At 37.2% G+C, this 23,638-nt stretch overlaps 1 protein-coding gene and 1 non-coding gene across 2 annotated transcripts in view; both read right to left on the reverse strand.

The window, feature by feature from the left end:
- The window catches only part of DCP2 (decapping mRNA 2), a 118,325-nt gene extending 106,099 nt beyond the window's left edge, over positions 1–12,226 (reverse strand). The window contains exon 1 of the mRNA XM_077138940.1: positions 12,162–12,226. Coding sequence (XP_076995055.1) covers positions 12,162–12,211 — 50 coding nt within the window. The 5' untranslated portion in view covers positions 12,212–12,226. The remainder of the gene's footprint in view (positions 1–12,161) is intronic.
- Positions 12,227–15,702: 3,476 nt separating this feature from the next.
- On the reverse strand, positions 15,703–15,865 carry LOC143665814 (U1 spliceosomal RNA). Its single transcript, XR_013167220.1, has one exon. It is a non-coding gene; the product is annotated as a U1 spliceosomal RNA (small nuclear RNA).
- Positions 15,866–23,638: the final 7,773 nt, after the last annotated feature.

The following is a 23,638-nucleotide window of genomic DNA, read 5'->3' on the forward strand; positions in this document are numbered from 1 at the left end:
TTTGTCATGTTGGCTGAGAGAGAGAGGCCACATCTGAATTCGCTGACCTTATTGAAAAGAGATGTCTTCTTTCCACTGGGCTTGCCAAAGTGGTAAGAAAGAAGCCTAGAGCTTCTTGTGTCTTCTCTGCTGCCACTTATTAGAATGAAGCCAAAACAGAAGAAAGCAGGGGCAAGAGATGAAGAAAAACCAATTTCTGACTATATTGTTTGAGCCCTGGCATACAGCTGAGACTTGGACTGTATCTATCCTTTGGATTTTTCATTACCTTAGCCAACACATTCTCTTTTGCTCTTTAAAAACCAATCTGAGTTGAGTGGCTACCTCCTGGAACCATGAGTCCTGACAAATACACTGTTTGATTTTCCTTTGTTTTAAAGAATCAAGTGAAAAGTCCATGCATACATATGGGGTGTATGGTTATCAGGAGGGCAAAGCAGCATTAAAAAAAAAAAAGTTATGAGAGCAAAAAATGACTGGCAACAGTGGAACAGCAATTCAAAGCAAGAGGGCAACCTGGGGAATGGAAATGAGCATTTAGACCCTACTAATTTGACACTAACCAAGGCTGACCCCCAAACCAGGGGAATTTGGAAAGACTTTGATTACAATAATAAAATCAATACATCATGAATGAAATACAACATCCTCAGAGAACAGTCTCATAGGTCCAAATGGCAAGAGCTGAATTAGACAGTAGAGTAAAAACCTTTTTTAAAATGTCAATAAATCATGGAGGGGAATATTTGAAAAAGATCAAAGATGCAGGATTTGACACACTTCTCCAAGCCCCATGGTCTGGAGACACTCTGAGTAGCCAACTTGATCATCTGTAACAGCTCTGATAGTTCCTTTAACCCATAAAATCATTCAAAATTAGCCTCCCTTCCAACTCCACATTCCTCAAGCAACTTTATGATTACAATTTTACATCCCACATAACTTTTCATCAGTCCAATTAAGGCTGATATAGGGCCCTGGAAAGGAAGGAGGGGTGAGTGCAGACCAAAACCTTTTGAGAGAATGGAAGGCCAAACTGCACACGGGAGTCCTACTACAAACATTAGATCTAGATGGTCCTAGGCAGAAACAGAATTTGGGGAAAGGGAGAGGAATTGGAAGTTGGTGTTAGGTGTAGGCTACACTTTCCAAGTTGGAGACACAGTAAAGAAAGGTCAGGTTGACTATGAACAAAAAGGATTCTGGAAATTGTTCTGTTCAACTTTGGGGAGTCTACATCTGCCCTTTGATGACCCATGGATTCTGGTGGGTGGAATTAGTTCAAGGGCAGGCAGTCAAATGGACAGAGGCAGGGCTGCATTATCTTGGTTCTAGTTATTTGCATGGTAGAAGGCTCTCTGTCCACCAAGGATGTTCACTGATATTGGAAATACCATATTAAAATAGTATTCCTTTGTCATAAAGTCTATTTCGTCATTAAAAATGCAAATGTCCATGAAGAAATTTAATAAATTAAACTTCATCACTCATAGAGTGATGAGTTTCCTAACTTTTAGTATGAAAAATTAATGAAAATCATTGAAGGGATCCACTCTGAGGACAAATACTATATGCAATTTTTATTCCTAAAATGTCTAGGCTATTATATTATTGATAGACAAAATGCATTATTAATTTCCATACATATATACATATATACCATTATATACCATTATTCCCATGAAAGTGAGGTTATGTGAGCCACAAATTTGGAATTTCCAAAATTATTTAGGTCTTATAGATTACCTGCCTCTGGCTTTTCAATGTCATTTCTCCAGAGGTATTTGTTTGAGAAAGAATGTCAAATAATGACCAGCAGATTGACTGCCAGATTTCAGGAGTGGCTGCTTTGGCTTTGTTTCACTACCTACATTAAAGTTTGTGTATTTAATTTTCCAGAGGAGAGAGTTTGCATCACTAAACTCGGAGACCACAGCATACATCACTAATTCAGGTAAAACACTTATTCTGCCAGAGCCCTACCATTAGAAAACAACCATAAAAGTTATACAAAAACATATGTAAGTTTTCACAAATTTAAAGTTTTATTTGCAAAGAATCAGCCCACCATAAACAAGTGTTACACATATGATGAAATACTGAATTAAATAATGCTTACCTCCCTTGTCCTAATTATGTCCCAGTCTTGCTTTCCTCTCTTTTTCTCTGCTCCCCTATAACGCCACCCCCCTCCTCCCAGCAATGTTAACAGCCTGGTGTGTGTCCTTGCATAACATTCTCCATATTCTTTTAATTAATAAACATATATACACGGGGATTATCTCCCCCCTGGTTTTTTTTAAAAGGAGAATTATAAGCTTCTCTGTATTTCCTTTTCTTAATAGTAGAAATTCTTTGTAGCTTAATATTCTGTGATGTGCCTATACCACAATTTAGTTGATCATTTCCCTGTTGATGGACATACACTTTAGTGCTTTTAGTCTTTTGCCCTTACAAAAAGTGCTGCAAGGGCAGTGCACCGGTGGCTCAGTGGCAGAATTCTCACCTGCTGTGCCAGAGACCCAGGTTCGATTCCCGGAGCCTGCCCATGGCAAAAGAAAAAAAAAAAGTGCTGTGACTCTTCAAGTAATATCATTACCCTCTCCTCTACATGGGACATGATGACTAGGGATGAGCCTGGCCCTGACACCATGGGATTGACAATGCCTACCTGACCAAAAGGGGAAAAAGAAATGTAACAAAAGAAGGTATCAGTGGCTAAGGGATTTCAAATAGAGTTGAAAGACTATTTTGGAGGTAAAACTTCTGCAAGCTTCAGCTAGATATTACTAATTGCCATGGTATGCCGAGCCTCTACCACTTTAGGGTTCCTGCAAACCCTAAAGAATACCCAGGGCTCTATGTGACATTCTATAAAAGTTCCTCTCACTAAGTTTATTTTTCAGAAACCTATAACCTCCAGACGGTTCCTTGGCCAGATAAATCCTGAAACCCAGAGGTCCCAGTCTCTCCAAGAGCATCAACCAGTTTCATCCCCCTACCCTGTAATGTCAACACCTCTTTATTTCATGAAGAAGTTAAATGATCATTGTCCAAATAGCCCTAAAGATTGGGAGAAAGATCAAAGGAGAAGGAGGAGTTGTAACAGACAAAATAGGGTTTAACAGATGAGTATGACTACTGAATCATTATATTGTTATTTCTTTTTGGTCTCCAGTGTATTAGAGCAGCTAGAAAGAAATACCTGAAATTGTAGAACTGTAACTCTTACCATACTTCGAAGTTGTTCTAAAACTGCTTGTTAAAATGTATTTTGAACTCTATCTTTTTTTGTATATATGTTATATTTCACAATAAAAATAGTTTAAAAAAATATGCTGCGATAAAAACTTTTGTGTGCGTCTGCTGATGTACTAGTACCTTTATTTTGAAGGACTAGCAGATGTGGGATTACTGGGACAAAGGTATATATATGTGTGTGTGTATATATATGTTCGGGAAGCAAAGGTACATCTATTTTTTATTTTAATAGGTTCCATCAGATTGCTTATGCAATGGCTTGTATTGAATTCATTGTCCAAATAATAATGTGTGAGCATGTCCTCTCCTGCAGTCACCTATTGCCATTAGAAATAGGAGTTATTCTTTTCAATTATTGCATCTTGGTGAAAAAAGATTGATGTGTTTGTTTTTCTTTGGGTGGGTGGGTATGGGCAGGCTCTGGGAATCGAACCCAGGTCTCTGGCATGGCAGGCAAGAATTCTGCCATTGAGTCACCGTTGCACTGCCTTGATGTATTTTAATATTCATCTTTATTAATTTTATCTTGAACATATGCACAAGATGTTTTGCATCAGACACATATTTCTTAGTACCTCATAGTAAATATTAAGTGTTCTGGCCCCTTTTGTCCCAATTCTGACTCAGTCATTGCCCTTACCCTCTGACTGAGGACTTCCGTCATGTCTTTTCTGAATCTTTCTAGATCCATGCAGACCTTTCTTTCACCTTAACAGACGAAAAATATCTGAGCTGGGTACAGATTCACGAACAGGGCTTATTTTCCACCGTAGTAGAGTAGTCTGTGGATTTTATTTCCTTTTCTTTAGCCTCAGTTTTTAATTAGAAATCTGATGCAAGACTGATATTTTTCCTTTTAAAATAACTTGTTTTTTTCTGACAGAGCTAAGATTGTTTATTTTAAACCCCAGAGTTCAGAAATTGTTTCAGGATCTGCCTGTGTGTAAGTAAGCAAATGTGGGGTTTTTTAAATATTACTATTATTTAATCAATCTGACTGGAATTCAGTAAGCTCTTACAATCTTCAAATTCAAATGGTTCTTTAGCTCAAATTTCCTTATATATTTTATTAAATTATTGCCCCTCCTCCACTTGTTCCCCTTTCTCTTTCCGATAACCTTTTTTACTTACGTGTTTCATTACCAGTATCTGTACTTCAAATCTTTTGTTTTTGCATCACTTTTATAGCTATTTTCCTCTATATTTTGAATCTTTCTTCCAATAAATTTTCTAGACCACCTTTCCAGGTTTCAACATGACCATCCTTTCTGTTAAGTAACTAGCTAATTAATTTTCTTTTAATTTATTTGAAAAATTGAAAGTCTTGCTTTATTGTTAAAATTACCTTATGATGTGATAATTGACTCTTGTTCAATCTCTTATTTTTTGGTTTTGATTCAGGTTGTCCTCTTTCTACTGCAGCAGTTTCTATTTTGCTGGAAGTCCCCTGGTATATATTAGTTATGTGTTGCTTCCTATGAAATGGAGCTCGAAGGATATTAAGGAATGATGAGAAAGAAAGAATGAAAGAAAGGATGAAAGACGGAATGAAAGACTGGCACAGATGGGTTCAGGGGGTCTGAAGCTCAATGATAACAGACCAGAGACATCAGACAGCTTTATTCTTAACTGGTTCCTGCTTATACACTGCAGGGGTCATGTGACAAAGAGTACACATGCACCTGGTGAGAATACAGAGTGCTTACTTAAGATGACCACAAAGAACCTGGGGCTAAGACAAAACAAACATTCTCTCTCTCCCAGACTGTTCTCCATTAAGCAAATAACTGTCTCCTCAATTTCTTGCCGCCACTTTTAACCCTTGGCTCCTACAGTTATGTATAGTTATAAAACGAGTGACCTCAAACTTTGTGTCTGAAAACAACAATAAAACATTTATCATCTCTGAGAAATTCAAATGGAATAAAATAGTACCTAAAGAAAAGTAAAATTCTTCCTTCTATGCCAGATTCCCAGTTCCATCACCTACCCAGAAATAATCACATTTTATGTAGAGATTTTTGATAGAGATTTTCAACTTTTCATTTTGAAATAATTTCAGATGAAGAGAAAAATAACAAAAATAGCACAAAATTCATATACTCTTCAACAGACTCTCAAATATTAGCAATTTACCATACTTTCTGTATATCGTCTTATCTCTTTATATATATTTTCTGAACAATAGGAGAATAAATTACCCCTTTAGCACTAAATTCTTCAGTGTGTTTCCTAAAAACAAGTACATTTTCTTATATAAACATAGTATAATTATAAAAACAGGATATAAACATCAATGTAATAATATTGTCTAATCGCCATACAATTCAAATTTCACTAATTATCCTGCTAATGTTTTTTATAGCAAAAGAAAAAGAACTTTTTTTGGTCCAAGATCCAATCCAAGTTGCTTGCATTTTATTTTATTTTTTATTTATTTATTTTCTTGCATGGGCAGGCACCGGGAATCGAACCCTGGTCTCCGGCATGACTGGCTAGAATGCTGCCTGCTGAGCCACCAGGGCCCACCTGTGTTTTAGTCTTTTTATTCTGGAAGTCTTTCTCTTCCCATAGATAACTTTTACAAAAATGACAAATAGAATAATTCTATGTATCACTATGTCCCTTGCTTTTCTCCCTTAAGATATCTTAGACATTTTCTATCTCAGCACACATATATCTATCTCATTTTTAAAACTTGCTGCACAGTATATTGTATTAGTCAGAATGAACTAGATTATGCTGTGATAACAAACACCAAAATCTCAATGGCTTGACACACCAATGTTTATTTCTCGCACATGTGAAATCTGCTGTGGTCTGGGGTGACTCAGCAGGACTGCTGTCCTCCCTGCGGAGGCTCAGTGCTGTCTTGTGACCCCACATCCCAACATGTGCTTCTGTATGGGTAAATGACTGTGGAGAACCTCACATGGGCTCTTAAAATGCTTCTTCTCGAATTTCAGGGGTCAAAGCAAACAAATAGGCATTCTGTTTGCTACAGCTGCCAGAATTCAATATATCAAAAATGGACTGACTTTCATAAAGGGGATTTGGTAAGTTACAAATTTACAGTCTAAGACCATAAAAATGTCCAAACTAAAGCATCCATAGAAAGATACACTGACTCTGAAGAAAGCCCTATGGCATCCAGGTATTCTCTGTCACATGGGAAGGCACATAGTGATATCTGCTGTCCTTTCCCGGCTTCTGGTTTCAAACAGCTCTCTCAGCTCCTGGCATCTCTTAGCCATATTCTTTCTGCATCTCCAAACATCTGTATCTGATGTTTTAGGCATATTCTTACTGCATCTCCAAACATCTGTGTCTGATGTTTTCTCCAAAACGTTTCCCTTTCTTAAAGGACTCCAGTAAGTGAATTAAGACCCACCTTTAATAGGCGAAGTCACATCTCCTTATAATCAAAAGGTCCTACCCACAATTGGGTAGGTCACATCTCCATGGAAACAACCTAATCAAATGTCCCACCCAACAATAGGTCTGCTTCCATTAGAATTAGCAGAACATGGCTTTTCTGGGGTACAAAGCAGTTTCAAACCAGCACAGTCATGTTCAACTTTAAAGGGACAGGAAAGTGTATCTCTCCTGTGAGAAATCAAGCCATATTGGAGAATGCTAGCTATTAATGTCTACTACATATATTGGGTGGTTAAGCCAAAACTTGTTTAAGTATTTCCTTATTAATTGACATTTAGATTGCTGCACTTTTTTTGGCAAAGATTTTTGTACATTTATTTTTCACACTTATGTGAGTAATATCTACAGTATAAATTCCCAGAAGTGGATTTGCTAAGGTAAAGGGACTTGTATCTAAATTTGGGACTGGCTGCAAAATAAGTTCAACAGAGGAAGCCAGTCAATGACAAGAGGCCAGAGAAAGCAACGAAAGAGTAAACGTCAAGCCTGACTTTGAATCTTGACTGGTCATAATTTCCACTAAACCTCATTATCTGTTCAAGATCTTATTTTTTACTATTGCACATTTGAATGGGTTTTTGGTTCTTGCCGTATATTGCACCAGGCTTTGAGGGGGACAGAAAGGGAGATGGCATGATATAATTCTCATTATGGTTTTCAATCTTTAAAAAGTTTGGCCAGGGAAAGGGCTGAACATTCATTTATCAAACTTCAAGACTTCCCACTGGACTAATGTTTTATGAATTGAGCTGCTTTTTAATCTAGTATCAATGGCTCAGAGAAGCAAATCTTCCTCAGGTCAGGAACAAGAAAGCAGCCAGACGTTACAGAGAGGCTGGAGGGAACTGCCTGAAAATATAGAGCTGTGTTCCAGTAGCCATGTTTCTTGGAGATGATTGTATAATGATATGGCTTTCGCAATGTGACTGTGTGATTGTGAAAACCTTGTGTCTGATGCTTCTTTTATCTACCTTATGGACAGATGAGTAAAACATATGGATAAAAATAAATAAATAATATGGGGAACGAATATCAAAATAAATTTAGTAGATTGAAATGCTAGTGATTAATGAATGGGAGGCGTAAGGGGTATGGCATGTATGAATTTTTTTCTGTTGCTTTTTTCTTTCTTTTTCTGAATTGATGCAAATGTTCTAAGAAATTATCATGATGATGAATATACAACTGTGTGATGATATTGTGAATTATTGATTATATATGTAGAATGGAATGATCATAAAAAAAGAAAAAAAGTCAATTGTGATGATAAAAAAATATTTATTCCTTCTAGCTTCCTATATTTTGGAGCAGCTAGAAGGGAAATCTGAAAGGATGGTATGGTAGCCCATGACAAACTCTGGGATCTAACCTGTAACTACTTGCTGAAAAGTGCTCTGAAAATTATTGTTTTTTTTCTTTCTTTGCTTTATATATATGTTCTATTATACAATTTAAAAAGTTAAAAAAAAGTTCCATCTGCTCTCTGATAATGATTTTATAGCCTTTATCTTCTGCCCCTGTGATTGTAAATGACTAACCTTCATTGGTATCAGTTATTCAGTTTTTCAACTGTAGAGTTTTGTAATCACTAAAGACAGCCTCTAGTATTTATTAATGAAAGATACTGGATCAGCCTAGAACTACCCCATTCCAAGTCCAAAGCTATCTTGATAACCGCAACTGGATCTAGCCAACATGGGCCTGCTTCTTAGACTGTAACCTACAAGTCACCTATATCTCATTCTGACGTTTTCTTACATATGTTCTGGAACTAATTATATAATCAATCTGCTCATGACCAACAATTGGATCACCTCTAATAACATCATCTGGGGCAGCTGTGCACATTATCCTAAACCCTGCCCATCTTTTTCTCTAATAAACTATCAGAATTACTGCAGTTTGGAGAAACAGGTTTTGGGTCCATAGGCCATCTACTCTCCTACTATGCACCTAGTAACAAACTCTTTCTCTCTTTGGAAAAGAAAAAAATCCACCTCTGCACCAAAGTAAATCCTGCTAACTTTAAATAACCCAGCTTGGATTTCAGTTACTTCATAAAACTGCACCACCTGCTATCAGAGCCCACACTGATCTCCTTTTCTAAATTAAAAGTTACTCGGTTTTATATTGTTCTCTGTCTTATCTCTAGAATTAGATTTTTAAGTTCCTTGAGCACGGTGAATATATCTTATATTTATTTCAAATGTCCTACAATACCTTGCAAAAATGAAACTTAAAGGTGCATTTGTTGACTAATTAATTCTACCTAAGTTATGCAAACCTAACTTAACTAGGGTTGTGTTTATAAATGACAAACAAAATGAAGGACTACTTAGCTAAACTAACATGGTTCCCATTTCTCACAATTCCCAAGAATACAGATTGCTGCCTTGTTGATGTGACTGCAGCAATTCTGAAAACTGATAGCAGACACTGAGGTGTCATTGGTGACTAAAGACTATTTCCTTTGACTTGTATAAACTTCACTTATGTAAGTCTAGCCATATTATATAACTTGGCTAACTGCTGTGGTACACACTCCATAAGCATATTTATTTTAAATCACTGGAAGCCTCTCTCTCTCCATGTCTTGAAACATTCTAGAAATGTTAACATCTTTCCCAAACATTTTTTCCTTATTTATACCACATATATATATATATATATGTACTCATAAATGATATAAATTCTACTGTTTTGGATGTTTTAAAGTTTTAAACGCACTTTTACTTACAATTCTGCAAACTCCCTTTTTTTTCTTTTCACGATTGTACTTATACTTCATCACATGGTAATATGGTAATTCTAGGCCATTTATTTTCCTTGTTATCTAGAATTTAATTTTAGTAAATCCATTTTCCTGTTGATGTACATTTAGTAAATTCATTTTCCTGCTGATGTATATTTAAAATGTACAATTTAAAATGTAAAAACTTTCTTCAAGTTTTTCCAAGTTTCAAAAATAATGCTGCAAATATTATTCTAGTACATATCTACTCATATACATATACAAGAATTTCTTTAAGGCATATACCTACAAGTAGAATTGTTAGGCATGCATATCTGCAAACTTTGTTATTGCTAAATAACTCTCCAAAATGGTTGTAACAATTTCTATTCCTTTGGTAAAACTCACCCAGAAGCCATCTGGCTTAACATTGTTTATAGTACTCTTATGCTTTTGAAAATCTCTAATTTATGCATTATTATAACTTCATCTTTCCCTTAATACTGCTATTTTTTGTCTTCTCTCATTTTTGTCTAAAGCAGTTTAGCCAGACCTTTATTTATTTTCTCATTTATTTCAAAAGATCAGTCGTTTCTTGGCCCTCTATTGTTTCTTTGTTTTCAATTTCATTAATTTCTGCTTTTATCTATATTATTGCTTTTCTTCTACATTCATTAGATTTACTCTAGTGTCTATGATTTTTCAATTTTTAAAAAAAATTTGAATTAAATCCTTTACTCATTTTTGCATTTTGCTTGGCTGTTTATTGGGCTACAAGTCTACCAATGAATACTAATCGCTGCAGCTCACAAGCATTGAATTTGTACGGATTTCACTGATACTCCATTAAAACCGGGCTGGCTGCCAGAGATCCTTGATCCTTGGCTTTTCTGTCACATGGCAATGCACACGATGGCATCTTCCCCTTCACCTTCAGGCTCCATTGACTTCAGACTGCTTCCTGTGGCTTTTCTCTCTGACTTTCATTCTGCTTAACAAGGACTCTAGTAACAAGGATTAAAGCTCAACCTCATTCAGTTGGGCCACATCTTAACTGAAGTAACATCTTGAAGAGATCTGGTCCACAGGCATGGGGCCCAAGAATCAGAACATGTCCAAATCAAGGCACACAATTCAGTCCCTAGCATGTGGTGAAATAACATGGTCAACTTGATTTGATTTTTTTCATCCGATGAAATTTCCAGTGGGATCTAATAATTTCAATTATGGTAAAGGTTGCAACTTGTTAATATATTAGCAAGAGTTTTGTTTCTAAATTCGGTGTCACAAACTTTCAAACTTCATTGCATAAACATGAAAACAACAACATTGTCTTGCACCCTGAGGCAAAGGGTTGAAGCAATCACAATGCAGAAGTTTCAGCAACCCAGACCCTGCCCTGCCACTACACGGTTACAAGATCAGTATCTTGGGGCTCACCATTTGGCAAGCTGTCTTCTATTTGTTGTGGACAAAGTTCTATATGCATCAATTCAATCAAACTTATTATTACTAGTTTGAAAAGCTTGATCTATTAATGTGTGTTAAGCTCTTCCAACTTGATTATGATTTGTTTAATCAGCTACAAATTCTATAATCTTCTTTTATTTATTTTGCAATTATGGTTCATGATTGTTATATTTTCTTACTTAATTATTTCTTTTATTAATAAGATTTTACTCTTTATCCCAAATTACGCTTTCACCTTAAGTTCCATTTATTTGCTACTAATTCCATTCAATGCTATTAAGATTTCTACATCATGTTTCTTTTGTGTTTAATCATATTTTTCCCTGCTTTTAGTTTCTAATTTCTGGATGGTTTTATTTTTTAAATTTTTCTTTCTTACTTTATTTTGCATGGGCAGACACCGAGAAACAAATGGATAGTTTTATTTTATGTGTGCCTCTTGAGTTAGATATGTATTTGTTTGTCTGCTTTTTAATCAAATGGGATGGTTTTGAGCTTTGACTAAATGAGTTCTTTCTAATTAAGTCATATAATAATCCTGATATATTTTTATTTATTTTCACCATCAAAATTATGTCTTCTCTACACTATTCTTTTTCTTTGCTTCTTTATCCTCTTTTCTCTCTTCTTTGGCATCAATAAAGTTTTCTATATTCTTTTTCTACCTTTGCTGGTTTTGAAGCTATGCATAATATTCCTTTTTCTTTCTTTCTTTTTTTTCACATGGGCAGGCACCGGGAATCGAACCCGTGTCTCGGTGTGGCAGGCAAGAATTCTATCACTAAGCCACCATTGTACCACCTGATATTTCTATTTTTAACATGCATATTTATCTCTACATTTTTCTATAAAGTCTTCCAGATTTTTTTTCTTCCCCCTGAAGAAGATGCAAATTTTAACATGCTTTAACTACTTATGATACACTCCCATATTGCTTTTTAACTCCCAATTTACTTTTTACAATCAGTTGTTAATTTACCAACTTAATTTATCAATTTCTGTCTCCACCATTTTTGACTGCACTCATTTCTCCCTACTGGGTTTACTTTCTTCCTATTGAATCTTTTAATAGCTCGTTCAGGGTAGGTCCATGGGTACAGTTCTAGTGTGCTAGCTGCTGGAATGCAATATACCAGAAACAGAATGGTTTTTAAAAAGGGGAATTTAATAAGTTGCTAGTTTACAGTTCTAAGGCCGAGAAAATGTATCAATTAAAACAAGTCAATAGAAATGTCTAATCAAAGGTATACAGGGAAAATACCTTGGTTCAAGAAGGCCGATGAAGTCCAGGAGGGTTTGTTTCTCTCTCATCCGAGAAGGCACATGGTGAACACAGTCACAGTTTCTCTCTCATCTGAAAGGGCTCATGGCAAACATGACATCATCTGCTAGCTTTCTCTCCTGGCTTCCTGTTTCATGAAGCTCCCTGAGAGGAGTTTTCCTTCTTCATCTCCAAAGCGCTGGCTGGTGGACTCTCTGCTTCATGGTGCTGCAGCATTCTCTGCTCTCTGAATCTCTCATTCTCCAAAATGTTTCCTCTTTTATAGGACTTCAGAAACTAATCAAGACCCACCTGAATGGGTGGAGACATGTCGTCACCTAATCCAGTTTAACAACCACAATCGATTACAGGGAGATGATCTAATTACAGTTTCAAACATGCAATACTGAATAGGGATTAGAAGAAATGGCTGCCTTTATAAAATGGGATTAGGATTAAAGCATGGCTTTTCTAGGGTACATACATCATTTCAAACCGGCACAGGTAACTTCTTTTTTTTTTTTTTTAACTTCTCTTATTTTTATATATCTAAACATGTATTTTCATATCTATTCAAATACTTCGCCCATTTTTCAACTGGGCTATTTGTTGTTTATTGTTAAGTTTTAAAAGGTCTGTGTATTCTGGATACAATTCCTTTATCAGATATATGGCTTTCAAATTAAAAAAAAATGTATTTTCATTAAGAATTTATTCTGCTTTTCCTATACAAAGTAAGCAAATAGAAGTTGAGAAGTTTCTCATTATGCAAATATTTCACATACTAAATGAAGGGGTGAATAAATTAGAACATCACTATTTTGCAATACCTAATGCATTAATGGATTTAGGCTGGGCAACAATGGCTGCAAACATCACACAGAGGGAGACAATCAGATATTACATGTCTCCTACATGATCTCTATGAGGTAGTCTTGCCCCAAAATTCTACCCAAATCTGATCAAATCTATAAGCCCACTGCCAATTTACAGAAAATACAAAAGACAGAACAGGGTAAATTACACCATGGGAGTGCGTATTTCACCAAATACAGACATGGAAAGCCATACAAGTCCAATCAACAATGTAGTTTCTTCCAGAACTAAATTGTAAGGGAAAATGTGGGTGCGTTGGGGGGATTGAAGTGAACCCATATATTAAAAGAGGCTTAAAAGATGCTTATATTTTTAAAAACTATTTTTATTGTGAAATATGGCATATATTAAAAAATACCAATTGCATATGTAGAATGGTATGATTTCTAAAAAAAAAAAAAATGGACAGCACAATACTACCTAATTGTAATGTAATTATGTTAAAACACTGAATGAAGCTGCATCTGAGCTATAGTTTTTTTCTTATATATTTTTGTATTTTTTATTTTTATTTTTATTTTTTCTCTATATTATCATTTTATTTCTTTTTCTGTTGTCTTGCTATTTCTTTTTCTAAATCGATGCATATGTACTAAGAAATGATGATCATACATCTATGTGATGATATTAAGAATTACTGATTGCATATGTAGAATGGAATGATTTCTAAATGTTGTGTTAGTTAATTTTTTTAATTAATAAAAAAAAAAGCATAAGGGAGCAGAAGATTGCTCCTTGAAGAGAAAATCCCCCCCCAAAAAAAAAAAAATACCAGATTTCAAATTACATATTAACAAGTAGTTACAGAATAGATTTCAAATTTGGTATGGGTTATAGTTCCACACTTTCATTGTTTTCCTTCTAGCTGCTCCAAAACATTGGATACTAAAAGAAATATCAGTATAATAGTTCAGCAATCATACTTACTTGTTAAATCCTATCTTCTCTGTTATAACTCCTCCTCCTTCTCCTTGCTCCTTCTCTCAATCTTTAGGGATAACTGGGCCACGTCCCCAGTAATTAACATGTTGAGAAGAGGTGTCAACATTATAGGTTAGGTGGCTGGAACTAGTTGTTATTCTTGGAGAGACTGGTCCTATGGATTTCAGAGACCATGGGGAGGTTGTAGGTTTCCAGAGAGTAAACTTAGGGCATGAAACTTTTGTGGAATCTCAGATATGGCCCTAGGGTTAACATGAATGATATTAGTTGGGGTTTGGCAAACTAAAGCAATTAGTTATGTATAGCTTAAGCTTGCATGAAAGTAGCCTCTAGAATGACTTCTTGGCTCTATTTGAACATTCTTAGCCACTGATACCTCATTTTGTTACATTTATTTTCCCCTTTTGGTCAGGAAGGTGTGGTTGATCCCACAGTGCCAGAGCCAGGCCCATTCCCAGGAGTCATGTTCCACATTTCCAGGGAGACTTTCACCCCTGGATGTCATGCCCCATGTAGTGAGAGAGCAACTGCTCTAACTTGGAAGCTGCCAGAATGCGATATACCATAACTGAAATGGTTTTTAAAAAGGGGAAGTTATTAGGTTGTAAGTTTACAGTTCTAAGGCTGTGGAAATGTCCAAATTAAGGCAGCAATAAGAGGTCACCTTAACTTTAAGAAAGGCTGATGAAGTTTGGGGTTTCTCTTTCAGCTGGGAGGGCACATGGTGACATCTGCTAGCTTTCTCCCCCAGCCTCTTGTTTCATGAAGCAACCCCAGGGGCGTTATCCTTCTTCATCTCCAAAGGTCTCTGGCTGTGTGGACTCTGTTGGCTCTGGTTGCTGTAAAGCTTTTTCCCAAAATGATTCTCTCTTAAAGTGCTCCACTAAGCAATCCCCCCTGAATGGGTGGAGCCACATCTCCAAGGAAACCATCTAATCAAAGTTACCACCCACAATTGGGTGGGTAACATCTCCACTGAAACAATCCAGAAGGTTCCACCCAGTAATATTGAAGGAGGATTAAAGGACATGGCTTTTCTGGGGTACATAACAGCTTCAAACCAGCACAGCAATGATTGTCCTTGCAGAGTTGGGCTTGGAGAGAGAGACCACATCTGAGTAACAAAACAAGTTTTCTGGAAGCAAATCTTAGGCATAATTATACCTAGACTTAGCTTCTCTGCTGCAGAAATAAGTTTCATAAGAACAAGCCTCAAAACCAAGGGTTTGGCCTAATAGCCTGGGAGTTTCTAATGTTTTAGAGAGTATCAGGGGTTTTCCATGTGGGGAAATTTACTAGTTCTATAATTTTTTTTCCCCAGTCCTTCAAGAGATGTTGCCAGTATTTTTTAATCATCTGCCCAACTTACTCTGGGATGTATTCGTGTATCACATTAAGCTATAGAGAATTACAAGTCCTCATTTCCATTCTGAGCTCCTTGGGTTGGATTGCTAAAATGAGCTATCCATGCAGGTTGAGTTAGATTGCATGCTAAAGAAAATTTAGGTTTTGAACAAAAATAAACCTCTCTTCCTTTGGTCTCATGCAGTAGGTGGAGTGCTAACATATATACAAAATCATCCTTTACCCTGTGTTCTGATTTACCTTACTCCCAATCAGATTGGCTTCATTCTTATCTCTAATTGAAGCCAGATATCTTTTTTTTTATTTTATTAACAGTTGTATGTAGCAATGAATGTGTGTGTGTTTTTTTTTTTTTAATCAGGGGAGAGTGCGAACCTAGTGCCCCACTATCACCAATTATGCAGTAGAATTTCCCACATTTGGGGAAACCGCATGGGTCAGCACATCCTAGTGAAATGGATAAGCCCCGCCCTGGGAAAACCACCTTCGTGATCATGTCATCTCCCCTGCCCGCCAAGTATGGATGTATATTTTTAAATTTTAAACTTTAGGGTTTAGAGATGCAACTGGAGTGATAGAATTATATAGAAAGCAAGGAAGCAGTGACAATAGGAGCGAACATGTGGCTACAATTAGGAAGAAGGGAAGTGATTGTGATTGCGGCAGGGTAAATGAAGGACTGAAAAGGGACCCAATTGGGATAGAGCAAAGACAAGACCAAGTCCCACCTCTTAGAGAGCTTAGATCCTATTGGGAGAGACAAACAATAACCACATCAAAAAATAAATACATAATACAAAGACAGCTAGTGATAAGTGCTATAAAAAAAATAAAATATAGGTGATCCCAAAGCAGCAAGTGAGAAAACTTCCGTGCATCACTAAACATAAACTCTTCAGAAAAATGTAATTATTTCATAAAGTCAATAAATAACACAAATATTTCCAATTTATTATGATCAATTACAAGAAAAAAATAAAGGGGAAAAGGAGGGGAGTAAAGAGAGAAAAAGAAGCACTAAAAGCAAGGCCAAAGACAGAGACATAGAGGAGAGAGACACCCACAAAAGCACAAAGGGACACCTATATCCACAGGGTCAGAATTCTATAGCATAGTATCTTTTACTATTACTATGATTTCACAACTCTAAGTAGAGAGAAAGATTTATTCAAAACTTGGTCATCTCAGCCCTGGCTTTGTCTTAAGTTTTGTTGCCTATTTAGATACAAATACCTGGGGCAGAGGCAACATTTTAACATGAGTACATTTCAGGTCCTTTTCTGAAAGCATATTTTACAGGGGAAATATGGTGGAAGTAGAAGAGTATTGGTCCTCAGAGGAGAAAAGGGCACATAAAGGAATGTGGAGATGCCTAAGCAAACTCCCCAGTTTAGCCAGGACTAATAAACTACCTACAAGGCAGGCCCTTCTCCTTGAAGTTACGCCTACATAATGAAACGGTGCCAGTGTCCAAAAGGGTTCACTGAAAGGCTTACTTGCTTTGCTGACCTTGGAAAGTCCATTTCTAGCACACATCTTTGGATGTAAAAAGGAAATCAATCTCACCACCTAAAGACAGCAAAAATGGCACCAGAATGATTGTGGTTCTTAATTTCTTCCCTTTTTGGCAGCTTCAGTTTGCCATGTTATTTCTGAATTTATTAAAAATAACTATCCAAGTCAATAAAACCACAAAAAGTCAAGCTCCATCTCACTTGGAATCAGAAATCTTAAATGTAGTCACAATTCACTTTCAATGTATATATGTGTATGTAGTTTATATATGTTTTATATATATAGTTTATGTAGATCATTCTAACTTACAAAGTTATAAAATATCTGGATATACGAGTAATGTAGGGGGTTAAAAAAAAAAAGAAGTCAGGAGAAGGGAGCTAACCATCGTACATTTCTTTGGGTAAGGAATGCATCTTGTTCATCTTCAAAACACACTGGCTGGCATATCAGAACCACTCTATGGATATGTATAGAACAGATGAGTCAGTGGATAAATACACTTCACATACCAGGCAGTTTTGCCTAAGGATAGCTCTGCCCAAAGCTGCAGTCCCAGGGCTATTTTGGGGTGACACTACTCTGGTTTACTTTTCTCAGAATTACTCATGTGGGGTGGTATGCCCGACCATTGTTAACAAATGTCAGTTCACTGGGATAGCAAACAATTGTTAACTGCCAACACATTTTGTATTAAAGTAAAATAATAAAATGTCTATACAATTTTAAATATGTCCCTATAGAATAAAAAATATTATTTTCCTCTGATGGTTAGTCAGGTCAGTAGCTTTCTCCCATTCCTCTTAGATCTGCTCATTTCACAATTGATACCACTGGGGAAATACTGGGAGATTGGGAGATGAGGGAGGGAAAGAGTGAATTTAGTTTTTATGAATTTCTTATATGATGAAGCAAAGATAACTCAGCCATGAAGTCATCCCCTCTCACCCTACAGGGGAGAGAAAAATGATGAAGGTGAAAGTGATTTTGCTACAAGCCGGTAGGGTGACTGGTGTAGAGAGAATAAATGGTATCATAAGATAAAAACATAGTCAAGTTGAGAACTTCTTTACTGAAAATAGTTTCTCTTTAGTGATAAGAAAAATGTAAATATTATGGTAAGATATTAAAGAGTTTCTTTTAAACCCTCACTAAAAGATAATAAATGTTACTATGGTTATTATCTACAGCAAAGTCCATAAAGCTCAGACCTTTGCTCCTGGTGTATCTTCAAAGCCTGGCAGAGTAAATAACTGTTAAATGACTGAATATCAATTATTAAATACTGGTGATTCATGGGCCTTCTGACAATAAGTGTAAAACCATTAGCAAATTAAATCTAAGTGATTAGACCCAATATTAATGGAGAGGGATGTCAAGAGGTGAAGGAATGCATTCTGGAATCAATTTCACACTTGACACAAAGTACACAGACCATTCCTTGGGCTCAGATGAAATCACCCTGAAAAATCTACCCATATCCAATTGTCCTCTTTTGAACAGTCATAGCCCAAGACTATCTATACCAAATAATCACTCATATAATTTTTACTGATAAAACCCTGAGATAATTGCTTAACTCTTCACTTTCCTCTCAGTATAGATGCAATGTAAGGTTAAATGAAAAGAAATTGCACTACATAAATGGATTCAAAACTTCAGTCCAAGGTGATATTTTTCTTTATTCTTCTCTGAATTAATACAAATTAGAAAAAAAGGTTTGAGGCAGCTATAAAAAGTAACTTATTTTTAAAAGATTATTCCAAAATTGAGCCAGTGTTGGTTTTCTGTTTTAATTTATCAAGATAATTGACTATCCTCCATTTAATTTTATACTCAAGTATTTCCTTTTTGTGGCTTATTTCATATATTTTCTTCTAGTCCAAACTGTAGTATTAATTAACATTAACTAAAAGTTGTGACCTCAATATCAAATTATGTAAGCATAATGTCCTTAGATGCTGGAGACATGAGTTCCTCACCCACAGCTATGCAGGCCCAGAGGATCCATTTTGCTTGGCCACAGATTAATCCTAGATAAAACTAGGAAATAAGCATTTCCCAAAGAATTTAGAAATGGAGACAACTCCTTTAATCAATTTTATATGCCTGGATGAGATTATAAACATACATGCATGTGATATATACTTAGTGTTTTAGTTTTCTTGCCTGTTCAAGCAAATATCATGCAATGGGTCAGCTTAAACAATGGGAATGTATTAGTTCATAGTTTTGAGATCAGGAAAATGCCCAAATCAACTCATCATCAAAGCAATGCTTTCTTCCTGAAGACCATGGTGTTCTGGGGCTGACTGCTGGTAATCCTTGGTCCTTAGCTCATCACATGGCAAGGCACATGGTCTCTCCCTTCTCTTCCATGTCCCATTGATCTCAAGTTTCTGGATGCTCCCTCTGAGGCTTTTTCCCTCTCTGTCTGAATTCCATTCCATTTATAAAGGACCCCAGTTATAGGATGAAGACCCATCCTGACTTAACTCATGAAAAGGTCCTACTTACAATACAAAAGATCCATGTGCTGGTTTGAATTTGTTGTGTATTCCAGAAAAGCCGAGTTCTTTAATCCTCATTCAATATTGCTGGGTGGGAGCTTTTTGATTGTTTCCATGGAGATGTGACCCACCCAATTCTGGGTGGTAACTTTTGATTAGATGGTTTCCATAGAGATGTGTCTCCACCCATTCAAGGTGGAGTTGCTTACTGGAGCCCTTTAAGAGGGAACCATTTTGGAAAACGCTTTAGAGCCAGCAGAACTGACAGAGTCAACAGAATAAACAGAGCCCCAGGGAAGCAGTTGAAGATTCTTGGAGAGAAAGTTAGCAGATGTCACCATGTGCCTTTTCCAGCTGAGAGAGAAACCCTGAACATCATCGGCCAAAATATCTTTCCCTAGATGCCTTAATTTGTACATTTTCATAGCCTTAGAACTGTAAAAACTTGCAACTTAATAAATTCCCCTTTCTAAAAGCTGTTCCATTTCAGGTATATTGCATCCTGGAAGCTTACAAACTAGAACAGTCCACTAGAATGGATTAAGTTAAAGCACATGTTGTTCTGGGGTACATACAGCTCCAAGCCATACAGCTCCAAGCCACCATACTTGGCATACTGTGTTAAACATGAATTCAATTACTACTTTTCAAAAGTAGAAGTTATAGTTATAACCATCAACGTTTCCAAGTTGAACTTTTCATGTAAGAATGATCATCACAAGTTGTCAAATTAGAGGCTCACTTTTTGCTTTCAGTAAACTTTTCAAGCTGATTAAAATAGCATATACAACAATTGGTGATATTTGGAGACAGTATATGTCATGAATTGTTTAGACTAATACTCACTTTCAGCAGGGTATTTTTGTTATGTTGGTGTTTCAGTTAGCTAATACTGCCAGAATGTAATATACCAGATATAGATTGGCTTTTTCAAAGTGGACTTGTTAAGTTACAAATTTACAGTCCTACAGCCATGAAAATGTCTGAATTAAGACATCCAGAGAAAGATACCTTGACTTTGAAGAAAGGCTGATGGTATCCAGGGTTTCTCTGTCACATGGGAAGGCACATGGCTACATCTGCTGTCCTCTCCCAGCTTCTTGTTTCAAACAGCTCTCTCAGTTCCTGTTTCCAGTGGCATTCTCTCTAAGTGTCTGTGGTTTTTCACTTAGCTTCTCTGGGGCAGACTCTGGGTTTCATCTTCTAGCCTAGCATCTCCAAATATCTGTGTCTTGGTTTCATCTCTCTGCTCTCTGTCTCAGCTTTGAGCTCTCCTTGTGTTTTCTACCTTCTTATTCTCTTCATAGAGGGCTCCAGTAAGAGGATCAAGACCCACCTTGAATGGGTGCGATCAAATCTCCATGGAAACAATCCAATCAAAAGGTCCCAGCTACAATTAGTGGTCACACCTCCATTGAAACAACTTAATCAAAAGGTCCTACCCACAACTGATCTTCCCCCACTAGACTGGATTAAAAGCACTTAGCTTTTCTGGGGTATATAAAAGCCTCCAACCAGCACAAAAGTTGTTAGAATGAGGATGTGAAGAAAACTGAGCCTGCCCCCACTTCACCCCACCCACAAAACCTTATTCCAAATCCCCCCATAGTAGCTAGTTAGAAATTTCCATCAGCACTGATTTTAGAGAGACTATCTTGAGCGATAAGCAAGCGGCTACATGGCCAAGTTATTCTTCTCTGAGCATGGCAGTGCTCAGAATAAAACAAAAGTGATTTATGTATTTAAAGGAAAAGGCATATCCTTGGGTCAACCTGTGTGCTCACAGCAGGACTGATATCCAAGAGCTGGAGGACTGTGGGCCCAAACCCATCCAAAAGGGGCTGAAAGAGAATGAGTAGAGAGGACGAAGCATTTAGAGAGGGATACTGTGATAAACAGCTGAGCAAATCAGCAGGCTGTGTGTCAGGGAACAATTTAACTTTTACCTGTCATTTGTTAGGTCACTTCCTCACCCAATCTGTGTAGGCCTGGGGGAGTCCATTTTCTCTGGCCATAGATCAGGCCAAGGTCACAGACAAAAATAAGCGATAAGCAATTTTGCTTCACTAGTTTGAAACTTGAGAAAGCCTACCCCTTTAATTCTCAGGTGCTTGGTGCCTCTTATTATGCCAAAATATGCTCTCAAATCCTTTCTTCATAAGCACAAGTTGCCTAACAGAAAATTGATGCTCAATATAAATTTTCGTTTTCTTCCCTCTCTTGCTGTATTAGTCAGGGTTCTCAGAACCAATAGGAGATATCTGTAAATCTGAGATTTTATACAAGTGTCCTAAGCAACCATGGGGATGCATGAGTCCAAATTCCATAGGGAAAGCTGCATGCTGGCAACTCTGATGAAGGTTTTGATCAATTCCCCAAGAGAGGCTGGCTGGCTGAGTGGAGGGAGAAATTCTTTCTGATTTCTCCTTTAAGGACTGGATTACATTAAATGTCTCTCATTGCTTAAGACACTCTCCTTAGCTGATCATAGATGTTATCAGTCATAGATACAATCAACTTATTGATGATTTAAGTCCATGAAATAGCCTCACAGTAATGGTTAGGCCAGTGCTTCCTTGATCAGACAAATGGGCACCATTACCTGACCAGGTTGACACATAAACCTAACCATCAGGGCTATTTCTCCGAAAGTATTTTGATTTTCACAGATATCAAATCCTTGAATCAAAGGAATAAGGCAAGATGGTGGAATTTTTGGCATCAACTCTGTGGCTCTCTACTCCATTTATATATGTCTTTTGTATTAGCTAAAATTTCTTCAGCACTTCCTGAGGCTAATATTCTAGGAAGTGCTTATACAGAGAATCTCATTGATTCCAGCAACCCCATGACGTAGACACCAACATTCTCCTCATTTTATTTCCTGGGGAAAGTGGTATCTTAGGAGATTTAGAACTTTCCCCCAATCATGTAGTAAATAAGTAATGCAGTCAGGGCTCGAAGCTGGGGCTTCTGCTTTGGATCCTGTGCCTCAACCCTGTGCAATATCCTGGTCTGGCGTCAATGTGATCGAAAGGACTACGCCAGATGTCTGACTTCAAAGTGTTCATTTTCCCCAGGGACCTTAAGGAAGTTTATGGATCCACCATCTAAGGGTGGCATAAAACACAGGATAATCTGCACTGCCTCCCCCTACCCCCAACAGGGATATCCATGCCTTTATGCCTCAAATCTGCGAATATGTTAACATGTCAAACAAGGCTCTGCAGATATGACTAAGGTTACAGACCTTGAGATGGGGTGATTATCCTCAATTATCTCTGCGGACTCGGTCTAATCACATGAGTCCTTAAAAGTAGAAGCGGAAGATGTGTCTGAGAGATGAGATGGAAGAAGAGATTTGAAGGATGAGAGGGACTGACTCGCCATTGCTGGCTTTGATGATGGAGGAAGGAAACAAGGAGCTCAGTTCTATAACCACAGGGTATTGAATCCTGCCAACAACCCAAGTGAGCAAGAAAACGGATCTCTCCCTGAACCTCCAGAAAGGAATGTAGCCCCGCCAATATCTTGCTTTTAGTCATGAGATTTGTGTGAAACTTCTGACCCACAAAACTGTAAGATAATAAATTTATGTTGTTTTTAAGCCACTCAACTTGTGGTAATTTGTTACAGCAGAAATAGAAAACTAATACAGCTGGTTAATATTTCTATTAAAGTTAACTAAATTCCCCCGATGCCTAGTCAGGAAGGGAAGTGCACAAAATTGTCTGACTCTTGATTCTTCTCTTACATGGAAAAAAAATGCAAAAATTCATGCCATTCTGTAGGCTACCAGGCAAACTCAGTGTTCTCTGTGGTTTGAATCATACCTTGGGGCAACACAGTACCATCCCAATATGAAATCCAAACCTTAGGGTTTGTCTAGAACTAGACTAGCTGGTCTTGAACAAACATGCTAATCTTCACAATTTACTTCTTTTAATACTTCCAGGAAGATGGCCGACTAGAGTAGCTCGAAATTAGCCTTGCCCCACGGAAAAGTTAGAGAAGGGTCAGGAGGGCAACTGAGGCAGCAATTCGGGAGTGTGGCTGACCTGGGAGAGCTTTCTGCACCACATGTGGCAGCCCTGGTTACAAAGGCCGAGGAACTGAGAGACAGAAAGCTGGAGCCTGGCACAGAGGCTAGGATTCCGCAGGAGTGCATGGAAGGGAACCTGGGACTAGGAAGTAAGCCTGGCTGCGTTCCTTGGGTGCGCTACCCTCACCAGCGCAGCTCCTTGACCGGCAACTCACCCCAAACCCCAT

Source organism: Tamandua tetradactyla, chromosome 21, assembly GCF_023851605.1.
Source record: "Tamandua tetradactyla isolate mTamTet1 chromosome 21, mTamTet1.pri, whole genome shotgun sequence".
Taxonomy (NCBI): Eukaryota; Metazoa; Chordata; class Mammalia; order Pilosa; family Myrmecophagidae; genus Tamandua; species Tamandua tetradactyla.